Source organism: Strix uralensis, unplaced genomic scaffold, assembly GCF_047716275.1.
Source record: "Strix uralensis isolate ZFMK-TIS-50842 unplaced genomic scaffold, bStrUra1 scaffold_250, whole genome shotgun sequence".
NCBI classification, from domain to species: Eukaryota; Metazoa; Chordata; class Aves; order Strigiformes; family Strigidae; genus Strix; species Strix uralensis.
In genome coordinates this window covers 47,099-69,418 of record NW_027436851.1, presented here as the reverse complement: position 1 = coordinate 69,418, position 22,320 = coordinate 47,099, and the positions used below count along the sequence as shown (strand labels likewise).

Below are 22,320 nucleotides of genomic sequence, written 5' to 3'. Positions count from 1 at the left end.
CCCGCGGCGCGGGGTGGGGGGGGGGGGCGGTGACACAAGGGCACCTGCAGCCCCAAAACGGGCCGTTTTCGCGTTTTTCGGTCATTTTGACGCGTTCCAGTGACGCAGCGCTGACGCGGTGGGCTGGAGCCCGGCGTGAGTGACGAGTCGCGGCGGGTGGGAGTGTCCGTGAGGGAGCCCGGGGTCAGGCGAGCGCCCGCAGCCCCGCGGCGACATCGCGGCGACATCGCGGCGACATCGCGGCGACATCGCGGCATCAACGACCTGACGGTGGAAACAGGGCTGGCACCGCTGCTCCCTCCAACTGGAAACAGGGTCTGGGACAAGCGACCGGCAGGAGGGGTCAGGTCAACTCAGCCGCCTCCTCCCGCAAGGCGCTTAATGAAGCTCCGGCTAATTAGCGCGAGCCGAGCGGAAAAATTAACGATGCACCCCCCAGCCCCAGCAGGAACTTCCGAGAGCAGCCCTCGATTAATTACTTCCCGGTGAAAGGGGAGCACTCCGGCTAACGAAGGCGTGAGTATCTAATGAGAGCGCATCAGAAAACGTTTTTGGGGTGAAATCCCCAGAAATCCGCTGCCTGCGGGTGTGAAAAGATGAATTCACGGCACTGAAAACGGTGAGGTTTGGGCACAGGCGTTTTTTTGGGGGGGAAAGTGATTATTTAATGCGATTTACAGGCCCCGTTCCTCCGGCGACACCTCGCCAAAACACGGTGAGAAAATTCCCTCCGCCGGCTAAATGAGGATTGTGGTTTTTCCCAATTTGTGCTGGTTTAACCCCAAACTCCCACCCGTGGGCCTGGTGAAATTTTTCAGCCCCCAAAAAAAAAAAAAAAACCACCAAACACAAAAGCCCCGGGGTGGGGGCAGAAACTCGCCCAAAAGCGTTTCCCACCCGGCCCCTCGCTCCTGGCAACTCCCCGGCGGGTTGAACTCGGTAGCCACGTGGCTCATTTTAATGGTCCTTGTTTCCCCCTCTGCAAACCGGCGCCAAGGTTGGAGCCAACCGGCCCAGAATGTCTCAGTTTTTACAGAAAAACATGAAGCCGGAGGGCGAGGGCAGCGAGGCGCAGCCGAAGGAGGAGGCGACGGAGGAGCCGGCTCTGCCCCCGCAGCCCTACCCGCAGCCCACGCAAGGTACGTGCACCATTTTTGGCTTTTTTTTCCTTAAAAAAAAAAAAAAATCGGCGCGGGAGGTTTCCCCCGAACGCAATTTGAGGTCGGAGGTCGGACGCGGAGGCCACGTGGCTCGTTGCTTTTCTCTCCTCAGACGACGCCCCGAGGGTCTTCGCCCCCCACCACGTGGCGGCCGCTCTGGGGCCTTCATCGAGGAGGAAGAGGGAGAAGGGCGGGGGGCAGGAGGGGGCCGGCGCCGCGCTGTACGGCGACCGGCGGAAATCCAAAGTGTGGAATTATTACACCAAACTGGGCGACGCTTACGTGGAGTGCACCGTCTGCAAGAAGCAGCTTTCCTTCCACAACAGCACCACGACCATGCGGGAGCATCTGGTGAGGAAGCACAGCATCCGCGACACCCTCCTCCTCCCCCCGCAGCTCAAGGACGATCCCGCCTCCGAACCCGATTACGGCGCCGAAAACGTCACCAAACGCGCCCGGCAGACGCCGCCGGAAAGCGGCCTCCTCCTCCCCGCCGGCGCGTCCTGCTCGGAGCCGCGCGCCGACGTCCTCCAGGAGCTGGTGCTGGAGATGATTTTCCGCGATCTTCACCCTCTCTCCGTGGTGAGGGATAAAGGATTCGGGCTCCTGCTCGGTTACCTGGAGCCTAATTTCACGCTGCCGTCGCCGGCGCAGCTCTCGGGGATGCTCTGGCACCGTTACGGCGCCGTCAAGCAGCATTTGGAGCGGTACCTGCAGACGGCGCAGGCCATCGTGCTCTGCGCCGAGTTCTGGGTGTCGCGGCTGAGCCAGAGCTACGTGACGGTGACGGCGAATTTCATCGACGGGGAGTGGCGGCGGGCGCGGTGCGTGATGGAGACGCGGCGAGCGCGCCAGGAGGACGGGGAGGGCGAGTTGGGGGAGAAGTTATACGCCGTTTTGGCGGAGTTCGGGCTGTCGGGGCGGTCGGTGTTCTGCGTGCTGCAGGACGGGCCGCAGGGCGCGGCGGCGAGCGGGCAGCGGGCGCAGAACGCGTACGGTTGGAGCAGCCTGCGCTGCGCCGCGCGCGGCCTGCAGCTCTGCGTCCAGGCCGGCTTGGAGGTCGAACCGGTGCGGGAAGCTTTGAGCATCGCCCGCGGCATCGTTCGGTATTTCCAGCAGGACGCCAAGGCCGCCCGTTCCTTAAACGGCAAACTGGAGGCTATCAATAAAACCAAGCTTAAGCTGGTGATGGACGTGAGCACGCGGTGGCTGAGCACCATCGAGATGTGCGAGAGCCTCCTCGAGCTCAAGTGGGCCCTGATGGCCGTGCTGGAGGAGCACCCCAAGGGCGCGGCGGGCGCCCCGGCGCTGGCCGACCACCAGTGGAAGCTCCTCCAGGATTTAGTCGCGGTGCTGAGGACCATCAAGATCGCCACGGCCTTCCTCCGCGAGGAGCAGAACGCCTCGGCCTCCTCGCTGCTGCCCTGCGTCCACGGCGTGGTGGGCGCCATCGGTCGACAAGCCGAAGAAGCCGGCGCCGTCCTCAAAACGGTGGTTGGCAACATCCGGACGGAGCTGACGCGGCGCTGGGGGCTGGCGGAGGACGAGAGGTTGTTGGAGAGCCCGGCGGCCATCGCTTCGTTTTTAGACCCGCGGTTTAAGGAGCTGCGCTTTCTCAGTCCCGGCTTAAGAAGCGAGCTGCACAAAAAAGTCAAAACCATGTTGTCGCAGGTTTGGAACCCCCAATCCCCGCCCGCCGGCGCCTTCTGGGCGCCCAACCCGCCGCACAAAGCCGAAGGCGGCGGCAGCGACGGCGCCGCGCGGAAGGACAGAAGCTCGAGCGCGTCGTCCCCCAGCGTCTACGACATCCTGCTGGGGAAGGACCCGACGGAGAGCATGCCCGAGATCCACCAGCAGCTGGAAAATTACATCGTGGAGCCGCTCTGCAAGCGCAGCACCGACCCGTTGCGCTGGTGGAAAAGCAACGAGCATCGTTTCCCGGCCGTGGCGCGGCTCAGCCGGCAATACCTGGCCGTGCCGGCTACCGCCGTCCTGCCCGAGCAAGCCTTCGGCACCGGCGAGAGCGCGCTGGAGCACCGGCGAGCCGTCCTGGCGCCGGAAAACCTCGATCAAATCCTCTTCCTGCATCAGAATTTTGATTTTTTAGAAGCGATGAGGAACGGTAACGAGGCTCGCAACAGGACCCCGCGCTGACGCAGGCCCCCGCCGGCCAGCGCCGAGGATTTCTGCCAACTCCCGCCTAAGCCTCACCTCGGAGCGCCGCCGTCCCGGGGCGCGACGCCTTCGCTCTCCCCTCAGCCCTCCTCCCCCTCAGAGCCAGCCGGGTGCTCACCGCAGGGCTTAGGCCAGGCCTAAAGCCCACGGCGCATCCTCGAGCTCCCTAAAGCCAGGCTCAGGCCGCGCCTGGGTGGGTTTTCGCACGTAAGCGGCGCCGGCCGCGGGCAAGCTGGGAGGTAAAACCAGGCCTGGCTGGGTGCCGAGCTGCCGGCCGGCCTGGTTGATGCTGGTGGCCCACGTGGCTACCAGACGGGCTGTGCCAACACCATTAACTTGCCCACAACCACCTGGAAGGGGGGGGGAGGGAGCCCCGAGGCCGGTTGGGGTGTCACCCCAACACCCGCGAGATACATCAGCGCACACCCAAAATCACTCAGGATCTTGCGCCGGGGCACGAGCCACGTCCTGGCAGCTCTATCGATAATTAAGATCTCTCAGTGCTGCCACATCCCACTTTTTTTGGTTTTTTTGAAGGAAACAGCCCCGTTTCCAGCCGCCTTCCAGCTCTTTTTTTTTTTTTTCCCTGAGCGTTACTGCTAAAACTCTCCGTCCTCGCAGCCGCTTCCAGGGCTGCTGCTGACTTCAGCGACCGTCTCTGCTTTGGGAAGGCGGCTGGTTTCCCTTCGGCATCGTAAGGGCTAAGAGAAAAAACTTCCTTTTTGACTTTTTTTTTTTTAAAAAAATACAAGTGATGAGAAGCGAAAGGACGATGTTGGCAGCCGCCTCCTGCTTTGGGTAAAGATTTTTATCCTGAAGACGGGTCCTTTACTGGCTGCGGACTTTCAGCCTAAATTAAAATTAGTAAAAATTACACAAAGCTGTGACAATCCGGTGGCCTGGCAACACCAAAAAAGCCTTTTGTCCCTCCTGGTGTAACAACAGCGGAGACAAGACCTGGATTTACACCCGACCTAAGCAAACCCCGCTTTCAGGAGCGACGGCAGCGGCGCCTCCGCGGGACAAGACCCCTCGTGTCCCCGTCCCTCACGTTCTGCAGCCACAAACCAACTGAGAAGCTGCAGCCTGGGAGCACCCCCGGGGCTCCGCGGGGTTTGTGGTCTCAAGCTTTAACTTTTAGGAGGGGTTTGGGGATAAAACGGGTCCGTCTTGACCCCCGCCGTGGCCGAGGGAGCGGTTGCTTTTCAAGCACGACGCGCCCACAAAGCGGAATGAACTTTGCTTCAATTATTTAATTCTTCAGAGCACAACCAGCAAGAGAAGCCCAAGAATTTTTACAGCCGCTACTCGAGAACCCAGTTTAACAAGCTGAGGGGAAAACACATTAAAAAAAACCCAAAAACCAAAACTCCAAGGCTTACCCGGCTCAGACACGTGCGGCGTCCACGATCGGAAACGCCGAGCGTTTCTTTCTGCCAAACTCGACGCCAACCGTTGGCTCGAACCGCTGAGAAAACCCCAAAACAAGTTGTCAAAACACGCCGTGCACCCAAAATCGCGGCTTTTCTTCCCAAATCCCTTCGGCAAAAGGTTCTCCACGGCTTCACCGAGCGCTTTTCCAGGGCGGGAAGAGCCGAGGTGCTTCTCCAGCCTCAAACATGCACCAAGTTAGAAAACAAACGGATTTTATACTTAATTTTTTTTTTTTTTTTTAATTCAGTAAACACTGTTCAACCAAGCTTTGTTCTTCTCAGTGGTGTGGAGTTGATTTTGAGGTGCGGGGGGACGCGGTGGCACAACCTCGTTCTCCCCGGCTGTGCTGTTAAACACCACATATTGGGTGGAAAAATCAAACCAATCCGCCAAAAGCGAGAGGGTGGGGGCAGAGCTACAACAGGCTGATGCTCCGAGGCCCCTCTACCCCCCCCAGGGCGGATTCGGGAGCTTAAATGTGCATTGACACGAGGACTGGGGTTTGGGGGGCTCCCCCTGAGGGAAATGCTGCTCCAGCCTGGCAGGAGGCTGCAGAGGGTCAGGATTGGGGGTTTGGGGGGCTCCCCCTGAGGGAAATGCTGCTCCAGCCTGGCAGGAGGACGTAGAGGGTCAGGATTGGGGGTTTGGGGGGCTCCCCCTGAGGGAAATGCTGCTCCAGCCTGGCAGGAGGACGTAGAGGGTCAGGATTGGGGGTTTGGGGGGCTCTCCCTGAGGGAAATGCTGCTCCAGCCTGGCAGGAGGCTGCAGAGGGTCAGGATTGGGGGTTTGGGGGGCTCTCCCTGAGGGAAAAGCTGCTCCAGCCTGGCAGGAGGATGCAGAGGGTCAGGATTGGGGGTTTGGGGGGCTCCCCCTGAGGGAAATGCTGCTCCAGCCTGGCAGGAGGACGTAGAGGGTCAGGATTGGGGGTTTGGGGGGCTCCCCCTGAGGGAAATGCTGCTCCAGCCTGGCAGGAGGACGTAGAGGGTCAGGATTGGGGGTTTGGGGGGCTCTCCCTGAGGGAAATGCTGCTCCAGCCTGGCAGGAGGACATAGAGGGTCAGGATTGGGGGTTTGGGGGGCTCTCCCTGAGGGAAATGCTGCTCCAGCCTGGCAGGAGGCTGCAGAGGGTCAGGATTGGGGGTTTGGGGGGCTCTCCCTGAGGGAAATGCTGCTCCAGCCTGGCAGGAGGACATAGAGGGTCAGGATTGGGGGTTTGGGGGGCTCTCCCTGAGGGAAATGCTGCTCCAGCCTGGCAGGAGGCTGCAGAGGGTCAAGATTGGGGGTTTGGGGGGCTCTCCCTGAGGGAAATGCTGCTCCAGCCTGGCAGGAGGATGCAGAGGGTCAGGATTCGGGGTTTGGGGGGCTCTCCCTGAGGGAAATGCTGCTCCAGCCTGGCAGGAGGATGCAGAGGGTCAGGATTGGGGGTTTGGGGGGCTCTCCCTGAGGGAAAAGCTGCTCCAGCCTGGCAGGAGGCTGCAGAGGGTCAAGATTGGGGGTTTGGGGGGCTCTCCCTGAGGGAAATGCTGCTCCAGCCTGGCAGGAGGACGTAGAGAGTCAGGATTGGGGGTTTGGGGGGCTCCCCCTGAGGGAAATGCTGCTCCAGCCTGGCAGGAGGCTGCAGAGGGTCAAGATTGGGGGTTTGGGGGGCTCTCCCTGAGGGAAAAGCTGCTCCAGCCTGGCAGGAGGATGCAGAGGGTCAGGATTGGGGGTTTGGGGGGCTCTCCCTGAGGGAAAAGCTGCTCCAGCCTGGCAGGAGGATGCAGAGGGTCAGGACTGGGGGTTTGGGGGGCTCTCCCTGAGGGAAAAGCTGCTCCAGCCTGGCAGGAGGACGTAGAGGGTCAGGACTGGGGGTTTGGGGGGCTCTCCCTGAGGGAAAAGCTGCTCCAGCCTGGCAGGAGGACGTAGAGGGTCAGGATTGGGGGTTTGGGGGGCTCTCCCTGAGGGAAAAGCTGCTCCAGCCTGGCAGGAGGATGCAGAGGGTCAGGACTGGGGGTTTGGGGGGCTCTCCCTGAGGGAAAAGCTGCTCCAGCCTGGCAGGAGGACGTAGAGGGTCAGGATTGGGGGTTTGGGGGGCTCTCCCTGAGGGAAATGCTGCTCCAGCCTTGCAGGAGGCTGCAGAGGGTCAGGATTGGGGGTTTGGGGGGCTCTCCCTGAGGGAAATGCTGCTCCAGCCTGGCAGGAGGACATAGAGGGTCAGGACTGGGGGTTTGGGGGGCTCTCCCTGAGGGAAATGCTGCTCCAGCCTGGCAGGAGGCTGCAGAGGTGTGGGAGGCGTGGGCCTGTCAGCCCCTCACAGCCCCTCAGAAGCAGCCAGGCTTTGATGAGAAAGAGACCTTGGGAGTAAGATAAGAAACTGCCGAGTTGTGCCAAGTTGTCAGCGAAAAACAGTGGAGAGCTGCAACACTGAACTTGAAAAAGTACTGGACTGTGAGAAGTTACCGCCGTGTGAACAGCGCGTGAACGAGAAGTTGATTGTTCTGCACAGCGCGTGTCAGAGGCGTGTTATGCTGATAGGAGAAAAGGGTGATAGCTGTGTAATTGCTGATTTGCTAATTATGAAGTAAGAGCTTTGACGAGAGCATAAGTATGTACTATTGGAAGAATAAACGGCTTTGCTTGTTATAACTCTCATAGAGTTGTGCAGGTCCGATACCGTCCCGCATCGTGACCCCGATGTGCCAGGATGGAGCGCGGAAGACGCCGCGGGAGGATCCCCAGTTGGAGGTACCGTCTGCAGCGGGGCTGTGATGTAGGAGAACAGCCGATCGACGGAAAACTCACCCGGGAGAGGTGATCAGTCGGGGGCAGCATGGGGCAGAACAAGTCCGCAGAGGAGACGGCCACTGTCAGACTCCTGCTGCATATACTCTGTAAGAGAGGGATAACTTATAATGAAACTTCTGTACGAAAGTCACTTAAATGGTGCAGAAACCACGGCTATCCTGCCGATACCCTCACAGCCTTTGAACCAGCAAAATGGCTGGAATCAGTGAACAGCTGTGGGATGCTATTTCCAAGGGGGATCAGCATGGCAGTGAGCTGGCGACCACTTGGAAGTTGGTTTCGGACACTCTTAAAGCGCCGAGTTGGCGGCGGTGGTCCCGGGCCTCCCCGAGCCCCCCCGGCGCGGAGCGACTGCCTGCGGCCGTCTGGCACCGCGCGATCGTCCGTGCCGCCTCCCCCGAACACCGAAAGCGGCAGTTTTTCACAGAAGGTGCTGACACTGGGATGCGGAGTCCCTTGTCCATTCTAAAAGGACTAACTTTAAACCTTTCTGATGGTCAGGACACCAAAAGCCTTGATTTTAAAACAAGGAAGGGGGAATTTTCCGGACGAGGCACATAATCAACTGGCAATGGCTTTATATATTCTTAACGGTGTTTTGATGTTTGTAGTGTTTGTCATTTGATGTTGTGTGAGTAATAAGTGTCAGAGCCCCTTTGTGTGGGTGTGGGACTGTTCTGCGGGTGTGAGGCGCAGCCCAGCTGCGGAGTGCGGAGTTCTCTGAGCCGCAGTTCCGTTATCCCGCGAGGGAAGCGGCCGCAGAGGAACGAAGCGCAGGGCAGGCTCTGTACCGGTGGGGGGGCAGTGCAGGACGAGGGCACATTCCTTAGGACAGAGCGCCCTACGGCCCGCCCGCTGGGTCACCAGTGCTGCCTGTTTGTTCTGGCTCAGTGTTTGAAGTGTCATAGGTGAGATATCTCCTCTAGCGGGAGGCAGTAATTAATTCTGTGTTAATTGTTGTCTTGAATTTAGGTGCGTACTCTGTGGGGAGAGTGCGCCCTTGTACCATCTGCCTCAGGGGGTATTGTCAGCTTGATCGGGTAGCGTGTTAAGGTAAAGTAGATGAAATGGGAAGTGGCCAGAGTGGGGGAATAGTCAGAGAGTCCCCTCGGCTGTATTTTAAAACACTGGAAGAAGATAGGGGGAGCTCCAGGCACAAGTGTGAATAAAAAGACACTAATCAAATATTGCAATCAGTGGTGGTTTATAATAATTTAGTTGATACCGATCAGGCGTGGACTTAGCAGCCTCCGAGTCAGTAACATCATTAGATACCACGGTATCCTTGATACCAACAGGAGTATATGGACCGGTGGGAAATGGAGGGGAAAAAAAAAAAAAAAAGTGCATTATGACAGGTAGGCAGCGCCTCCCACTACTTGCTGGTCAGGAACCTGCGTGTATCCTTGTTCCAGTTACCATGCACATGTTACATGGCTAATACAAATGCCTTTGAGCAAGCTCGGCTTTCACATGCATTTTTTCCACCAAATTGCCACCAGGGCAATACAAAACCAGTTTTCTTTATCAAGGCGTCAGGCTAAAGACATCACCGCCACTTGCCCTGAGTGCCAGAGGACTCCCTCTCTTCAACAGCCAGTGGTGTCAGCCCTCGGGCACTCACCTCCTCGGAATTACAGCAATCTGATGTCACTCACTTCGCTGCATTTGGAACGTTAAAATACGTACCTGTGTCTGTTGATACCTTTTCTGGAGCGGTGTCTGCGTCCTGCCACGCAGCCGGGAGTCAAGCATCTGCCCGGCATTCCCCATCACCGACCGCACAGGCCGTTGCGGAGCGTACGCATGGCACGCTAAAGCATCCACTGCAACAACAAAAAGGGGGAGATGGAGGGGATCAATCTACACCTCACGAAAGGCTAAATAAGGCATTATATGTCATGAACTTTTTAAACATTTCCCCTGTCTCACAGGTGCCGTCAATATTGCATCACTTCTCGTCGCAGATACCAGATCAACAAGTCCAGGGCAAGGCCCAAGTGTTAGCAAAAAACCTGGGAATTGGTAACTGGGCAGGACCAGATCCTTTAATAACCCGGGGAAGAGGTTATGTTGTGTCTCCACAGGTCACGGTCCCCGGTGGTTACCGGCAAGGTGTGTGCGACCACACCTGAGGCGTGAGAGGCAGCTTTTGGTGGACACTCAGGAGCCGGCTGTGGGTGCTGTGGGTGCCCCTGTGCCGACAGTTCACGGTCTCTTCGACTGGTCATTTAAGCAGAATGGATGGGTAATGCTTGCTGCTGCAATGGGACCAAATACACTATGTCTGTCCTTAATCACACTGCGGTTCCCAACTCTTTTAAGAGAAAATGCTGACAGTAATTGCAACTCCTTGATGAGATATATAGGCTTACTAGCCACTTGCGAAAGATGTAGCTTAGACAAAGTGTAGTTATTAATCAGGATGAAATGCTGTAAGAATGTGTGTATTCAACGTCCTTTATTTAACAGTATTAAGAATTAAGAACTCAAGTGTTTAACCTTATTAGAAACTCCCTTGGTTTTCCCCCTTGAGTGGTGGCCAGGCTCTGGGTGGGACCCAACAGGAGGATGAGATCAGACGTTTCCGCTCAAAGAAAATTGCCAGTTATTTTGGCCTGCTGATTTAGATATATGAGGCTGGACCTGCTTGCAGCGATGTTGGATGCCTCACCTACGGATGGACGCATCGCGTAGGATTTGTGGTTTGCGAGGAAGGGCACTCTAAATCCTCGCTGCACCCAGGGTTCCCCAGCAGCTGCAGATCTGAACGTTAGTACCCCGGTAACTAAGTGTGCTATTCTGTATCGTCCTTGTTTTGTAACACTTACTCAAAGACCGTCCTAGTCTTTTCAACTAGCAACTGTAACTGCTGTTTTATTTTTAGCCTTTTGTAGAATTGTTTTAGGTATTCTGTGTTTTTTGAAGTTTTTCTAAACCTTAATTGATAAAGCTCTGAAACAGTCTTGCGGGTGAAGCTGTAAAACAAAGGAGAGGGAGATGTGGGAGGCATCAGCCTGTCAGCCCTGCGCAGCCCCTGAGAAGCAGCCAGGCTCTGATGAGAAAGAGACCTTGGGAGAAAGATCAGAAACTGCCGAGTTGTGCCGAGGTGGCAGAGGAAAACAACGGACAGCTGCAACGCTGAACTTGGAAAAGTACTGACCTGTGAGAAGTTACGGCCGCGTGAACGAGAAGGTGACTGGTCTGCACAGCGCGTGTCAGAGGGGTCTCGTGCTGATAGGAGAAAAGGTAGATAGCTGTCTAATTGCTGATTTGCTAATTATGCATTAAGAGGTTTGGCGAGAGCATAAGTATGTACTATTGGAAGAATAAACGGCTTTGCTTGTTATAACTCTCATAGAGTTGTGCAGGTCTGATATCCTCCCGCAACACAGAGGGTCAGGATTGGGGGTTTGGGGGGCTCCCCCTGAGGGAAATGCTGCTCCAGCCTGGCAGGAGGATGCAGAGGGTCAGGATTGGGGGTTTGGGGGGCTCCCCCTGAGGGAAATGCTGCTCCAGCCTGGCAGGAGGCTGCAGAGGGTCGGGATTGGGGGTTTGGGGGGCTCTCCCTGAGGGAAATGCTGCTCCAGCCTGGCAGGAGGATGCAGAGGGTCAGGATTGGGGGTTTGGGGGGGTCTCCCTGAGGGAAATGCTGCTCCAGCCTGGCAGGAGGCTGCAGAGGGTCAGGACTGGGGGTTTGGGGGGCTCTCCCTGAGGGAAATGCTGCTCCAGCCTGGCAGGAAGACGTAGAGGGTCAGGATTGGGGGTTTGGGGGGCTCTCCCTGAGGGAAAAGCTGCTCCACCCTTCAGGACGCTGCAGTGGGTCAGGATTGTGGATCTGAGGGGCTCTCCCTGAGGGAAACATGGCTCCGGCATTGCAGGAGCCTGCAGAACACCGGGGTTGTGGGGTTTGGGGGACTCTCCCTGAGGATTCTGTGTGGGGAGGAGGGAAAGGGGCGCTCCAGCCCCCCCGTGTGGGGCTGCCCGGGAGCCTGAAGGGAGGAAAGGGAGGGATGGGTTTGGAGAGGTTTCCCCTCACCAGCACCGGCGCCGCCGCCTCGCCCGTCGTCCCGCGCCCCGGCTCTTCCCGCCCTGTCGCCTGCGGGCGGCGTCACGTGACGGGGTCGCGGGGCTGAGGCGGTTAAAGGCCTGAGGCGGCGGCGCCATTTTGTTGGAGGTGTGGGGAGGAGGTGAGAGGTGTTGTGGGCGTGGGCAAGGCGGCTGTGTGTGGAGGGAATGGGTGTTCGTGTGGGCGGAGAGGCATGGTAAAAGGTGGAAGTTTGGGTGGGAAATAGGGGGATAGAGTGGTGGTGGTGGGGGGGGTGTTTTGTGAGGGAGGGCTTGGGGAAGAGGCTGGAAATGTGGGTGAGGGGACAAAGCTCTGAGGAAGGTGGAGGAAAGGGCTAATCTGTACAACTTCAGTTGAGCCTCAAAGAACGGCCAAGCGTGCCTCGTGTCTGGGTGTTTTGCAGGCTGGCTTTGTCTAAATTATTTATCCAACCTGATTGTTCCCCTGTGAAGTGGGAATATTGCTTCATGGAGTAGTGTTACCTCAGTAACTGGTGGCTGTAAAACACCCAGAAACCTTCAAAGTGACAGAAGGTGGGGTGCTGCAGCTCATCAGGATCCCTTTAAGCACCGTCTCCAAGCTATTTTTAGTACTTTTTGTTTTGGTTTTTTTTTTTCCCCTCACTATTTATTTCTTTACTGTTATGATTTTAAGGAATTTACATCGGTTGATTTTAGCAGGATGCCTCTCTGTCCCAGGAGGAGTGCCAGGCCATTCCTACATCTTTAATTGTAATGATGCTTCAACTGCACCACAGAAAAATATTATCAGGGTTGTGGTCTTGGTCTGGTTGATGAAGCAGCTGGTGGGAGCCACCTGGATCCTGGCGAAGCAATTTGGGAGAAGTGGGAGGAGGAAAAAAAAAAAAAAATCACCTGAAAGTAAATAAACAATATTGTTTTTAATCGGAAAGGTGTCGCAGCGACTCCTGCTGCTGCAGTCTAGTGGTTAAAGCGAGAATCGCTCGCGAGGAGATGATGAACAAACCTTGAAGTGTTCGGGTGTTATTACATAAAATTGGTATGTAATTCTGTTAGTCATCAGCTGCGTATTTTAAGCCAATCTAAAAATAGCAGCGTTTGGGGGTTTCATTTGTTGCTCTGCTTTGCCAAGTTCCTGTCCAGAGTGCACGTTCGTGTCCGCGTGGGTATCGTACTAATTAATTAGTGCGCTGCGTGAGATGACTGATGCTTTTATTTCTTAAGAAGAGGGTTTTTACTGAACTTTGATGGGTGCAGGTGGATCGTTTTGCTCCGCCGAAGGATTTTGCCCGTGTTCAGGGATGCTGCCCTGAGCTTCCCTCCACGCTGAGAGGGGTTTTTTTTTTTTTTTTTTTGCCGAGGGACCACTTGTTCAGTTGTAAAGTTGCCGTCACGAGCGACAAAAATCTTCCTCCTGACGACGTTATTAACGCTTCCCGTTTGGAAATCAACCCCGTGTTTTGCAGGCGCTGTTGATAGCAACATCCTTCCAGGGAAGAAACACGTCCTGTCCCATGGGTTAGTCGAATTATCGCTTACGGTGGCTTTCTGCCAAGCGGTTTGTTGTTTGGTTTGTTTTTTTTTTTTTTTAGGCATGGCAGACTCTGCTTGGTTTGTTTCGGCGCTCTGGGACCGGAAAAAAAAAAAAATAGTTGAGCACAAGGGTGCGTCATGTGGCTTAAATGTTGTTTTTTATTTTTTGTAAGCGCTGCTTTTTTTTTTTTTTTTTTTTTGTAAAGCATTTGTAAGCATCTCCTTTTCCTCCCGATAGAACAGCCCAGAGTCCTGATCAGCTTCCACCACCGTACCCGGTCAACGGCTCCTGGCGAGGCCCCGGTGTTACCGGCGGAGAGCGACGGCGGACGCCAGCGCCGCGCTTTTATAGCGTAACGCACCAAAATAAACCCCCGCGAGGTCCCACCCAGGTACCAAGAGAACATATATCCAATTCAAATCCAGCCAATCCAGGGGTATAAACAAAGCCCCAAGCCCGGCCTCTCGCAGATTAATTACTCGCACTGGTCAATCACATTTAACCCGCCTAATCAGGGCGCGGGCGAAGCGCCTGGCCCTGCCTCCCCTTGCCTGCACCTCGCCAATCGCCAGCCGAGCCTCTTCGCCGGCTCAACCAGTTTGTAACTGGGATGTCGAGGACCCTGGGCTGGGCCCGGCGCTGGGCTGCCCGGGCGCGCCGGCGGGGAGGCCGGGCCAGCGCTGCGCAGGGCTTTATCCCGACAAAAATCCAGCCTAAAACCGGCAAATACGGGTTTTTTTTCCCATCTCGCCTTAACGCGGGGGGGTTTTTTTTCCCATCTTGCCTTGAGCAGGAAGCAGGTTTTAAGCGTCCTGTCAATCCTGACGCTTGTTAAATCCAGTTTTCCCCTTTGTAGGGGAATATAGACAAAACGTTCTTCGCAGCGTTTTAAAAAAGTGTTAAATCCAAGCGCCCCTCTGCTCCAAAAACGCAGGATCGGGCCCGTGGTGAGTCACCAGCAGACCCGCTCCTCCCTTTCTGGTTTTATTCCACATCTTTTTAATTTTTCACCCAGGATTCACCCGGAGAAATGTATTTTACGAAGGCGTGATGCTGAATCTAAAACAAATTTTATGGGAGAAAAGTTGTTAACTGGTGACTTAAATCTCCTTTTGCCCCATCCACAATATTTTGGGTGTCCTGTGCGTGTGCTCGTTGGCCGGGTGACACAGTCCCGGGTGTATTAAAAGTAATTGCGAGCGTTTTATTGGTTTATTTATCTATAAAAGCGCTTGGGCAACTGTAAGTAAAAAAAACCTGGGGCTTCAGACCTGCCCGTGGGTCTCTGCCAGCCCATTTTGTGGGGGTTTTCTCGTGGCTTTGCCGTATCGACGCCCGGTTTTTGGCAGAGCGGCCCTCTAAAAACACTCAAAAAAATTAAAAAAAGGGGGTGCGTGCTGGCCAGGGGGATTTCTGGAGCTTTGATCTGATTATGAGCGCTACCTTTGGCTGGATTAAATCAGTAAAATCGTGTTTAATCACCTTTTTTTTTTTTTTTTTTTTCCCCAGCAGGGCCCAATCCTGCTGCTAATAAACCTTGGTGGTGTATGAGGGGGACAGGTCCTTTTCCCCCCCCCACCCCCAAAACCACGGGGGCAGCCCCCCTGGGGGTGAGGTAACCCCAGTTTGGGAGGGTTTTAACACAGCCTGCCAGCCCCAGGACACCCCTGTAGCCCCCAGATTTTTCTCCGTTTCGTACAAAAACGGGTGCTTGGGAGCAGGGAGGATTTATGGGGATGGGGGGGGGGGTGTGTGTCCCAAAACCCGTGAGGACCCCCCCAACCTGGGAGGAGCCCCAGAAGGCTGGGAGGGCCCCCACAGACCCAGGGGGACCCCCCCCCAAACCTGGGAGGTCTTGGCAGGCCTTGAGGGGGCCCCCCCCCCCCAAACCCGGGAGGCCCCAGCAGGCTGTGAGGGCCCCCCCAAACCCGGGAGGCCTTGACAGGCCTTGAGGGCGCCCCCCCCCAAACCCGGGAGGCCCCACCAGGCTGTGAGGGCCCCCCCAAACCCGGGAGGCCTTGGGAGGCCTTGAGGGCTCCCCCCCCCCCCAAACCCGGGAGGCCCCAGCAGGCTGTGAGGGGCCCCCCCAAACCCGGGAGGCCTTGGCAGGCCTTGAGGGGCCCCCCAGACCCGTAGGCCCCCCCCCAGCTCCAGGAGGCCCCGGCAGGCCGTGAGGCCCCCCCTCCCCAAACCCGGGAGGCCCCAGCAGGCCGGGCTTTACTGGGCCCGCTCCTAGCTAAGCCAGGCCCAGGGCGCAGCCCGGCTCTTTGGGCGTGGCGGCGGCGGGCGGGCGGCTGTTGGGGGGGGGGAGGGGGCGTGTCGTATGCAAATGCGTCGCGCGGGGGGGCTGGGGGGCGGCGGGGTGTGCGTTTATTTTGTCCCGCACCCCCGGGGTGCCCCCGGCGCTGCCGGTCCCGGCGCTGCCCGGCGGCGGCTCGGCGGGGCGGCGGCCGGCGATCAGGCAGCGCGTTGAACCTCTATGTGTCGGTGCCTGGCGGGGTCCTGGCTCCGGAGCCCGTGCGGGGATGTCTGGGAGACCCCGCGCCGACTGCTGCTCAAACATCACGGTGAGTTTCTCACAATGCAGCGATTTCGCTTTAAATCGCTTTAACGCCGCTACCTGCGGCGGGGGGCGGGGGGGGGAGCTGCCCCCTCCCGGGGCACCGGCCCCGCCGCCTCTTATCCGCCCCCCCCACCACCACCCCACCCCTTCCTTCCCCGCCGCCCCCCCCCCCCCCCCCCCCCCTTCTTCTCCCTCCTCCCCGACAGGCTCCCGGTGCGGCGGTTGCGGGTCACGTCTCCGGAACACAATGTACCTCCCCAAAAAAGGGGACGGTGCCCTCCGCCTCCCCCCCCCTCCGACACCCCCACACCCCCCCAACCCCGGCTGAAAAGAGGGGGCGCTGCCGGCGCCCCCCCCCACTCCTTTCCCCTCCCTCCCTCCGCCGGGCCCTCCGGGAAGCGCCCTCCGCGTCCCCGTCCCCCCCCAACCCCGGGCGAGGCGGAGAAGCGGGGGGGGGGAAACGGGTGCGGAGCTGCTGCCGGCCTGGCTGTCCGCTCCTCCTCCTCTTCCTCCTCCCGCTCCCGGGGATGCCCTCGGATGGCTCCGGGAGCGCCGGCACGGAGGGGGAGCGGAAAGCTTGGCCGCGGGGTTAAACCCCCCCCTTACCCCCCCCGCCTCAATCCTCGCCGTGCCCGGTCTCGCCCCCCCCGGGGGCTCCCACCGGCGGCTCGTCCTCCCCAAAGCCGCGCTCCGGCCTGCCGCTGCGCCCCGCATCTCATCCCACCCCCCGCCAACCCCGGGAGGGGACTATTTTAGGGGGAAAAACGCCGTGCGGGGGGATGTTCTGCTGAAAAAAGTAACTACGTGGCTGTTGGGGTCAGTTGGGGGCCGGAACGGCGCGTTGCGGCCCCCCCCGAGTCCTTCCCCTCGGGGCGTTAAAAATACGTTCGCGGAATAAACGACAGTTCGTGGCTCTTCAAAATTCTCTTCTAGTTTTCATTCGTCTGCCGCTCGCAGCTTCATTTTGAAATGGATTTACCGGTCGCGAAGTGGTTTTGGCTTTGCCTTTTTTGCGGGAACGATGCCGGGCTTGTGGCCCTGGTTTTGGTTTCTGTGGGCTCCGTCGTTTCCTTGCGGCTTTTTTGAGGTGATTTTTCCCTCCTTTCAGTTTTCGGCAATTCCCTGGATCCCGCCCTCGCTCCTGGTGCCTCTCCCGGGGTGCCCGGTTGTGCTGTTCCCCCTCAGAACTTTAGTGGTTTGAGCTGGTGAAAGGGTTTGTTTGACCCAAAGGGAAACTGAGGCAGGAGGCGGGGGGGGGGGGGGGCACCTTTGGGGTTTGTCTTTGCCCCCCACTGGTGCGAGGAGGGGGCCGGGCTTGGGGGGGGGCCGTGCTGGGGGTCCCCTCATCCGGTGAGCGGTTGCCCAAATGGTGTCATTTTTGTGCTGTTGCCTCGTCCCCCCGGGTTTGTGGTGACGCTGTTTGCGTTCGATTTTAACTTTTTTTGGCTTTTTTAACTCATTGTGCTGACATCATCATTATTATTATTATTACTGTTCCTAGACTGAGAGAAGGTGATAGGGCACCTGTCCCCTGGTTGTTCCCCCCCACCGCTCCTCCTTTCGCTTCAGAGTCGCAGACAGGTGAACGATTCCCCCCCCCCCAAAACGCGGGGGCAGCCCCTGGCGCGCGCTGACGCACCCCTGGATTTTTACAAATCGCCTCCTCGGCGCTCGCAGCCCCCCCGGCAGGCGCTGAGCTCCCGCAGCGGTCGCCCCGTCTCTCCGTCCTCGGTTCCTTCCCCAATTTTTTTCGTGGGTGGGGAGGGCCCGAGCTCCTGCCTTTTCCTAAAGCTTCTTCCGCGGCTCCGGTGCGGGCCGGGGGGGCTGGAGTTCGCCGCCGCTTCTCTGGGTCGCGGGCGGCTGGGACAGAGGGACGCTGAAGCGCAGACAGACGGACGCTAAAGCTCGCTGGCCCCGGCGGTTGGGTTGGATCCGAGCGGTTGTAGCGTCCCCTCGCCGAAAGCCAAACCTCTTCCTTAGTTCAGAGCGTTCAGGGGGGAAATTTGAAGCGATGTGCTTGGCCGGTCTCTCCCTGTCCCTGCGCACGCGGCCTGGCCGGGATCCGCTGAGTAGGGGGCTGGAAGCGAAATCCCGCATAGTATCCTCTGAGTAAGAGCATGGAGGCTGGAAGTAAAATCCCACGTAGTATCCCCTGAATAAGAGCACGGCGGTTGGAAATAAACTCTCCTGGAGGTGTTTCCGTTTTTTTTACGGAGCTGGAGCGTTTCCCTCAAACGCCGTTTGCACCGATTCCCACTTTTCCCAACACCATTTGGGTGTCGGGGGAGAAACCCAGCGGCCTGGAACACGCCTGATCGCTCTTCTCCTCTTTCCCTCCACCACCCCGCTTGGCCCAGGCCACACCTGACCAAAAACCAGAGCGGAAACCGCGTCCGTCGCGTGCGAAAAAAAAAAAAATCCACTTTGCGCCAGAAAACGTTTGGGTGATAAATAAAAAGTTCTGCCGTCCCTGCGAGGTGCCGCCTTCTCCCCGCGATGCCTCGGCTTTCCCGGGAATCCCCGTGAAAAGGACTCGCTTCTGCGGGGAAACTCTACTTAATACTTAAATCGTGTCCTTAAATAATTATTTTTTTTTGAGTGGAATATGGGGGGGAGCGGCGATTTTTTACGCGGCGCTTTTGCGGGGGCTTTACGCTGGTTGTAACGTGTTTCCCGGTGCGTGGCCGAGGCCGGACTTTGAGATTAACATTCCCTTATTCCTCTGCTCTTCCTCTTTTTCCCAAGAAAAATTAAAAATTAAAAAACCTGAGGGGAACGGTTTGGGACTCGGCGTTCCTCTCTCCACTTGGTTTTTCACGACGCGAGAGACTTAACGCTAAATTTAAGTCTCTATAGGAGAGAGAAACGTTCAAAATACAGCCTCGACGGCGCCGTGTTAGTGGAGGTTTTTTTTTTTCCTCAGTAGTAGCTAAATTTCATCCTGTAGTAGAGCGGAATTTTTAATTTCGGCAGCGGGCCGTTGCCACGGTGGGCGCGAGCCGCTCTCTTATCGCGCTCTGACTTTTCCCAGGTGTTTTGGTGCGGAACTTGTTGATTCCTCCGCCCTCCTTTGATTTTGACGCCGTAACCCCCTTTTTCCTGCGCTAATATCCCAACTCCCACCTTTAAATTCCGGCCGTCGACCCGTGAGCGGCTTCGTTCCGCGTCGCCTTTTCCCTCCTGCCCTTAATTTGGGGCGGGGGGGGGGGGGCGGCTAAAACCTCCTTCCTCAAGGCCCAGGCTGGCTAATTGCGTCGCCTTCGTTATGTTCAGGACTTGATTAACAGCCCCGTAAGGCTGAAACTTGGAGCGGGCCGAGGAGAAACGCCGCGGCCATCCTCAGCGGGGTTAGAAAAGGGTCTCAAAGCTGTTCGCAGAGAGGGGCCCGGCGTTTCCTGCCCGAATTCACCAGCAAAAAACCGCCGCGTGCCAAAAAACCTCTGGTGCGAGGACGTTTTCGTAAACAGGCTCCGGGCGAGGCCGCGGCTTTCAAGAATAAAAGAAGCGACTCCAGGAGCCGCCTTGAGGGGTGGTTTGTCCCAGTTTGGGCCGCAAAAAGCCCCTTTTTGAGGGCTCGAGGCCCTTCCTCAGCGCTCGCCTCTTCCAGCGTGGCTGAGGGAGGGGAAGGCGCCGCGGGGGTGGTGTCCACGCGCTCTGAGTCCCGCTCTTCGCCCTGCGGAAACCGCCGCCGCCGTCTAACTCAGACCCCAGTGAACCCCAAAATCATCCCTCTGGGTTTATCCCGTCGGTAAAAGAGGCGGCGAGCCGCCGCCCGACGGCGCTTCGCGGCGCTTGGGCGTCGCGCGGAGCCGGGCCGCGGTTTGGGCCTCCGTTGCGGCCCCGATTTCTCTCCGCTGTTGCTATTCGAGAGCCCGGAGTATTTTGAAACCCTCCGGCGGGGCTTTAAACCCACGGTTGCGCCTTGTCTCGCTGCATCGGGGCCCTTTGATCCTCCCGGCCAGCGGTGGCTGGGCAAACGCTTGCCAAAACTTGAAAATCTCGACGATTTGTTTGCCGGGGGCCCGGAGGTACCTTTGCTGCTCCCCGTGGGGGCGGCTCCGTCCCCCTGTGAACTTCCTCACGTTTTTTGAGCCCAGGTTCCTCTGTGTGTGTGTGTCCCCCTCACCCCAGCCCTCTCTCTCGCCTCCTCCAGCAGCAAATTGACCCGATTTTTGTCATTTTTAGCGCTGTCCGGCGAGAACTGAACCTCAGCCGCCAAAACAAGGCTCTGCCGGGGGTGCTGGGAGCAGCCGCCGCGGGCCGAGGGCAGAAACACTTTAGTTTACATTCAGCGCGTGGTTGAAAGTTGTTTCTGCTACCATAAGTAGTTGAAACATCCATTGTGGTTTCGGTGAAAAGGTCAAAGATCGGCGCGTGATGATGCACGCACCTGCAAAAAGCTTTATTTTTATTTTTTTTCTGCTCCTTTCGGACAAGGATTTCTGGAGAACGTAAGAAAACCAACAAGGTTTATTTTTTTTTTTTTTTTTTCCTATCAGCTGGCTCTGAAAGTGGGTGTTAACGGAGGCTTTTCAGGCAGCCCCTGCGGGTTCAGACCCGTGTCCTGCTGGGACTGGGTCTAGTTGAGTGTATTTCTCCTTTTTCTCTCATTTTTTTCTCTTTATTTCTTTCTGAAATTTGCTCGCTCTAAGGAAAAAAAAAAAACCAAACCAACCAACCCCTCACTCTCACATTAACGGGTTTGTCCGTCTGCTGTTGGCGACACACCTCTCCTTAGCAGAAAAACAACCTTTACGATACTCCCAGCGGCAAAACCTTGAGCGATATCTCTAAGTTTGACCCAAAAACGGGGCCGGCACAACGCGCCGCAGCCGCTCGTCGGCCGGGGAGAGCGGGAACGGCCTTTCTCCTCCATCCTCTTCCTCATCCAGCCCCGGAACGTTTCCCCCCTCCTTCCCCAAAAAGCGAGCACTTTGCTTCCCATTGTATTCCTCCTCCTCCTCCTCCCGCTGCGGTCGAGGGAATGCGAGTCTGGAAATGATTTTCGAGAAGAAAAAAAAAAAAAAAACCAACAAAAAACTCCCAAGTAAATCCTGCGCGGCGCAGGGGGAGGGGAGGGCGGGCGGCCCGCGAGGGTGCGAGTCCCCGTCGCTGCCAGGAAAACGCTTTCCTGGCCCAAAAACAGCCGCTTTGGGTCGAGGCCGCCAGCCGGGGCGGCTCCTCGACGCGACGTCGGGCGTGAAAAGGGGTCGGCGATGAGCGAGTCGCGGTGACGCGAGACAGGAGATGTTCTTTTTGGGTGGATTTCAGCGGGTTTGGAGTAACGGTTAACGTTGGAACTGGACGCTGCGATGTTTTTGTTTTTAACGGCGTTCCCATCGCAAGAGATGTCCCACGCTCTTCCCGAGCCGCCCTCACCTGCAGCTGCTGCCTCTTTGTGACTCGGGGAGGGCGGTGACAGCCAAAATCACGTTTTTTCTCCCCTTTTTGCCGCTCCCCGGGTGTCTGGCGCTGTCAGATTCTCCACCCGTCGAAATGGAAACGGGGATAAAACGCTTTGAGCTTCGGGCGTGCGGTTGCGAACCGGCTTTTTGTTGTTGATAATCGCCCGGGGAAGGACGGAAGCGCTGGTTTACGCGGCTCAAAGCGTCCACGGAAAGAGTTAAAAAATGGTTTTTTTGTTTCCACACGTGATTTTTGTAGGTTAAAATAAAAATAAATCCCTGAAGGAAGGGGCGCGGGCTCTGGTTCTGCCGGCGCCGGCCGAAACTTCTTGGACCTTGGCGGTGTTGCTGCCACGTCTCCGTCTCACCCGTGCGAAGGAGGAACGGCCGAAAGCCCTGGGAGCGTTTAAATATCGAATTTTTCACCAAAATCGCAGAGCGGGGGGGTTGACCTAGGGGTTTGAAAGCTCGTGGTGGCGCAGGAGCAGATGGGAAGACGACGAGCGTCTCCGGAGTTTCCTACGAGAATGCTCAGTGCGAAAAAACGTAACCTCGGTCACTTGTTTACTCGAGATTCGTGGGATTGGAACTCCTGGAGTCCGGTCAAAAATGCGTAGTCGCCCCTTTTCTAGGAAAAACAGGGAGTTTCCCTGCTTTTTGTCGGTGGAACCCGAGGAAATCGAGCCCTCCGGTTTCAGGGGAAGCTGAGAACCGGAATTCCTGGTGCCAGTTTAGAAGTGCTGCCGTCTGTAAAATGGGTATAATTGTACCAGCGTATGTCACAGCACGGGGGGAATTTGGGTCTAATTCACTGCAAAACGCTGCTTCCCGGGTTTTTTGTCACGGGGAGCGACAGCTTTTGCAATTTTGTGCTAACTTCTAGATTGTCGGAAAATGATGACAGGCAAAACCAATTATAACTTGTTTATTATCCTCCTGGGTTTATATTTCTAGATAGTCAGCTGGAATATAATGTTTATAAATCAGCGCATCGGAAAACTTACAATTTAACTATCAGCTGCTGTAGCTGATAACAGAACTGCTAAAATCATCAGCGCAATTATTCAGACTAAGCATCAATTTCCAGAATGTGCAAACTGGGGTGGTTTTTTTTGTTACAAAAACAGCAGAAAAACGGTACCGGGACCCACGGCCAGAGCGTGTGTGTGAATTAAGCTGCGGCGACGGGGAGGGGCTGGTTTGTGCACCCCTCTTT

General features: G+C 57.1%; 2 protein-coding genes across 9 annotated transcripts in view; both read left to right on the top strand.

The window, feature by feature from the left end:
- Window positions 1-3: 3 nt before the first annotated feature.
- LOC141938711 (E3 SUMO-protein ligase ZBED1-like) lies at window positions 4-5,034 on the top strand. 7 transcript variants are annotated; one of them, XM_074857652.1, is made up of 4 exons: window positions 4-516; window positions 681-715; window positions 1,028-1,139; window positions 1,273-5,034. In XM_074857652.1, the coding sequence occupies exons 3-4, from the start codon at window positions 1,043-1,045 to the stop codon at window positions 3,312-3,314; spliced, it is 2,139 nt and encodes a 712-aa protein (XP_074713753.1). In that variant the 5' UTR covers window positions 4-516; window positions 681-715; window positions 1,028-1,042; the 3' UTR covers window positions 3,315-5,034. The 7 variants fall into 7 exon arrangements, with proteins under 7 accessions (XP_074713753.1, XP_074713752.1, XP_074713754.1 ...); XM_074857651.1 differs by having other exon boundaries at window positions 998-1,139; XM_074857653.1 differs by lacking the exon at window positions 681-715.
- Window positions 5,035-15,498: 10,464 nt separating this feature from the next.
- BICRA (BRD4 interacting chromatin remodeling complex associated protein) overlaps window positions 15,499-22,320 on the top strand; it is a 34,739-nt gene continuing 27,917 nt past the window's right edge. For both annotated transcript variants that reach the window (XM_074857642.1, XM_074857641.1), the window contains exon 1: window positions 15,499-15,703. In XM_074857642.1, the coding sequence (XP_074713743.1) occupies window positions 15,616-15,703 (88 nt within the window). In that variant the 5' untranslated portion in view covers window positions 15,499-15,615. The remainder of the gene's footprint in view (window positions 15,704-22,320) is intronic.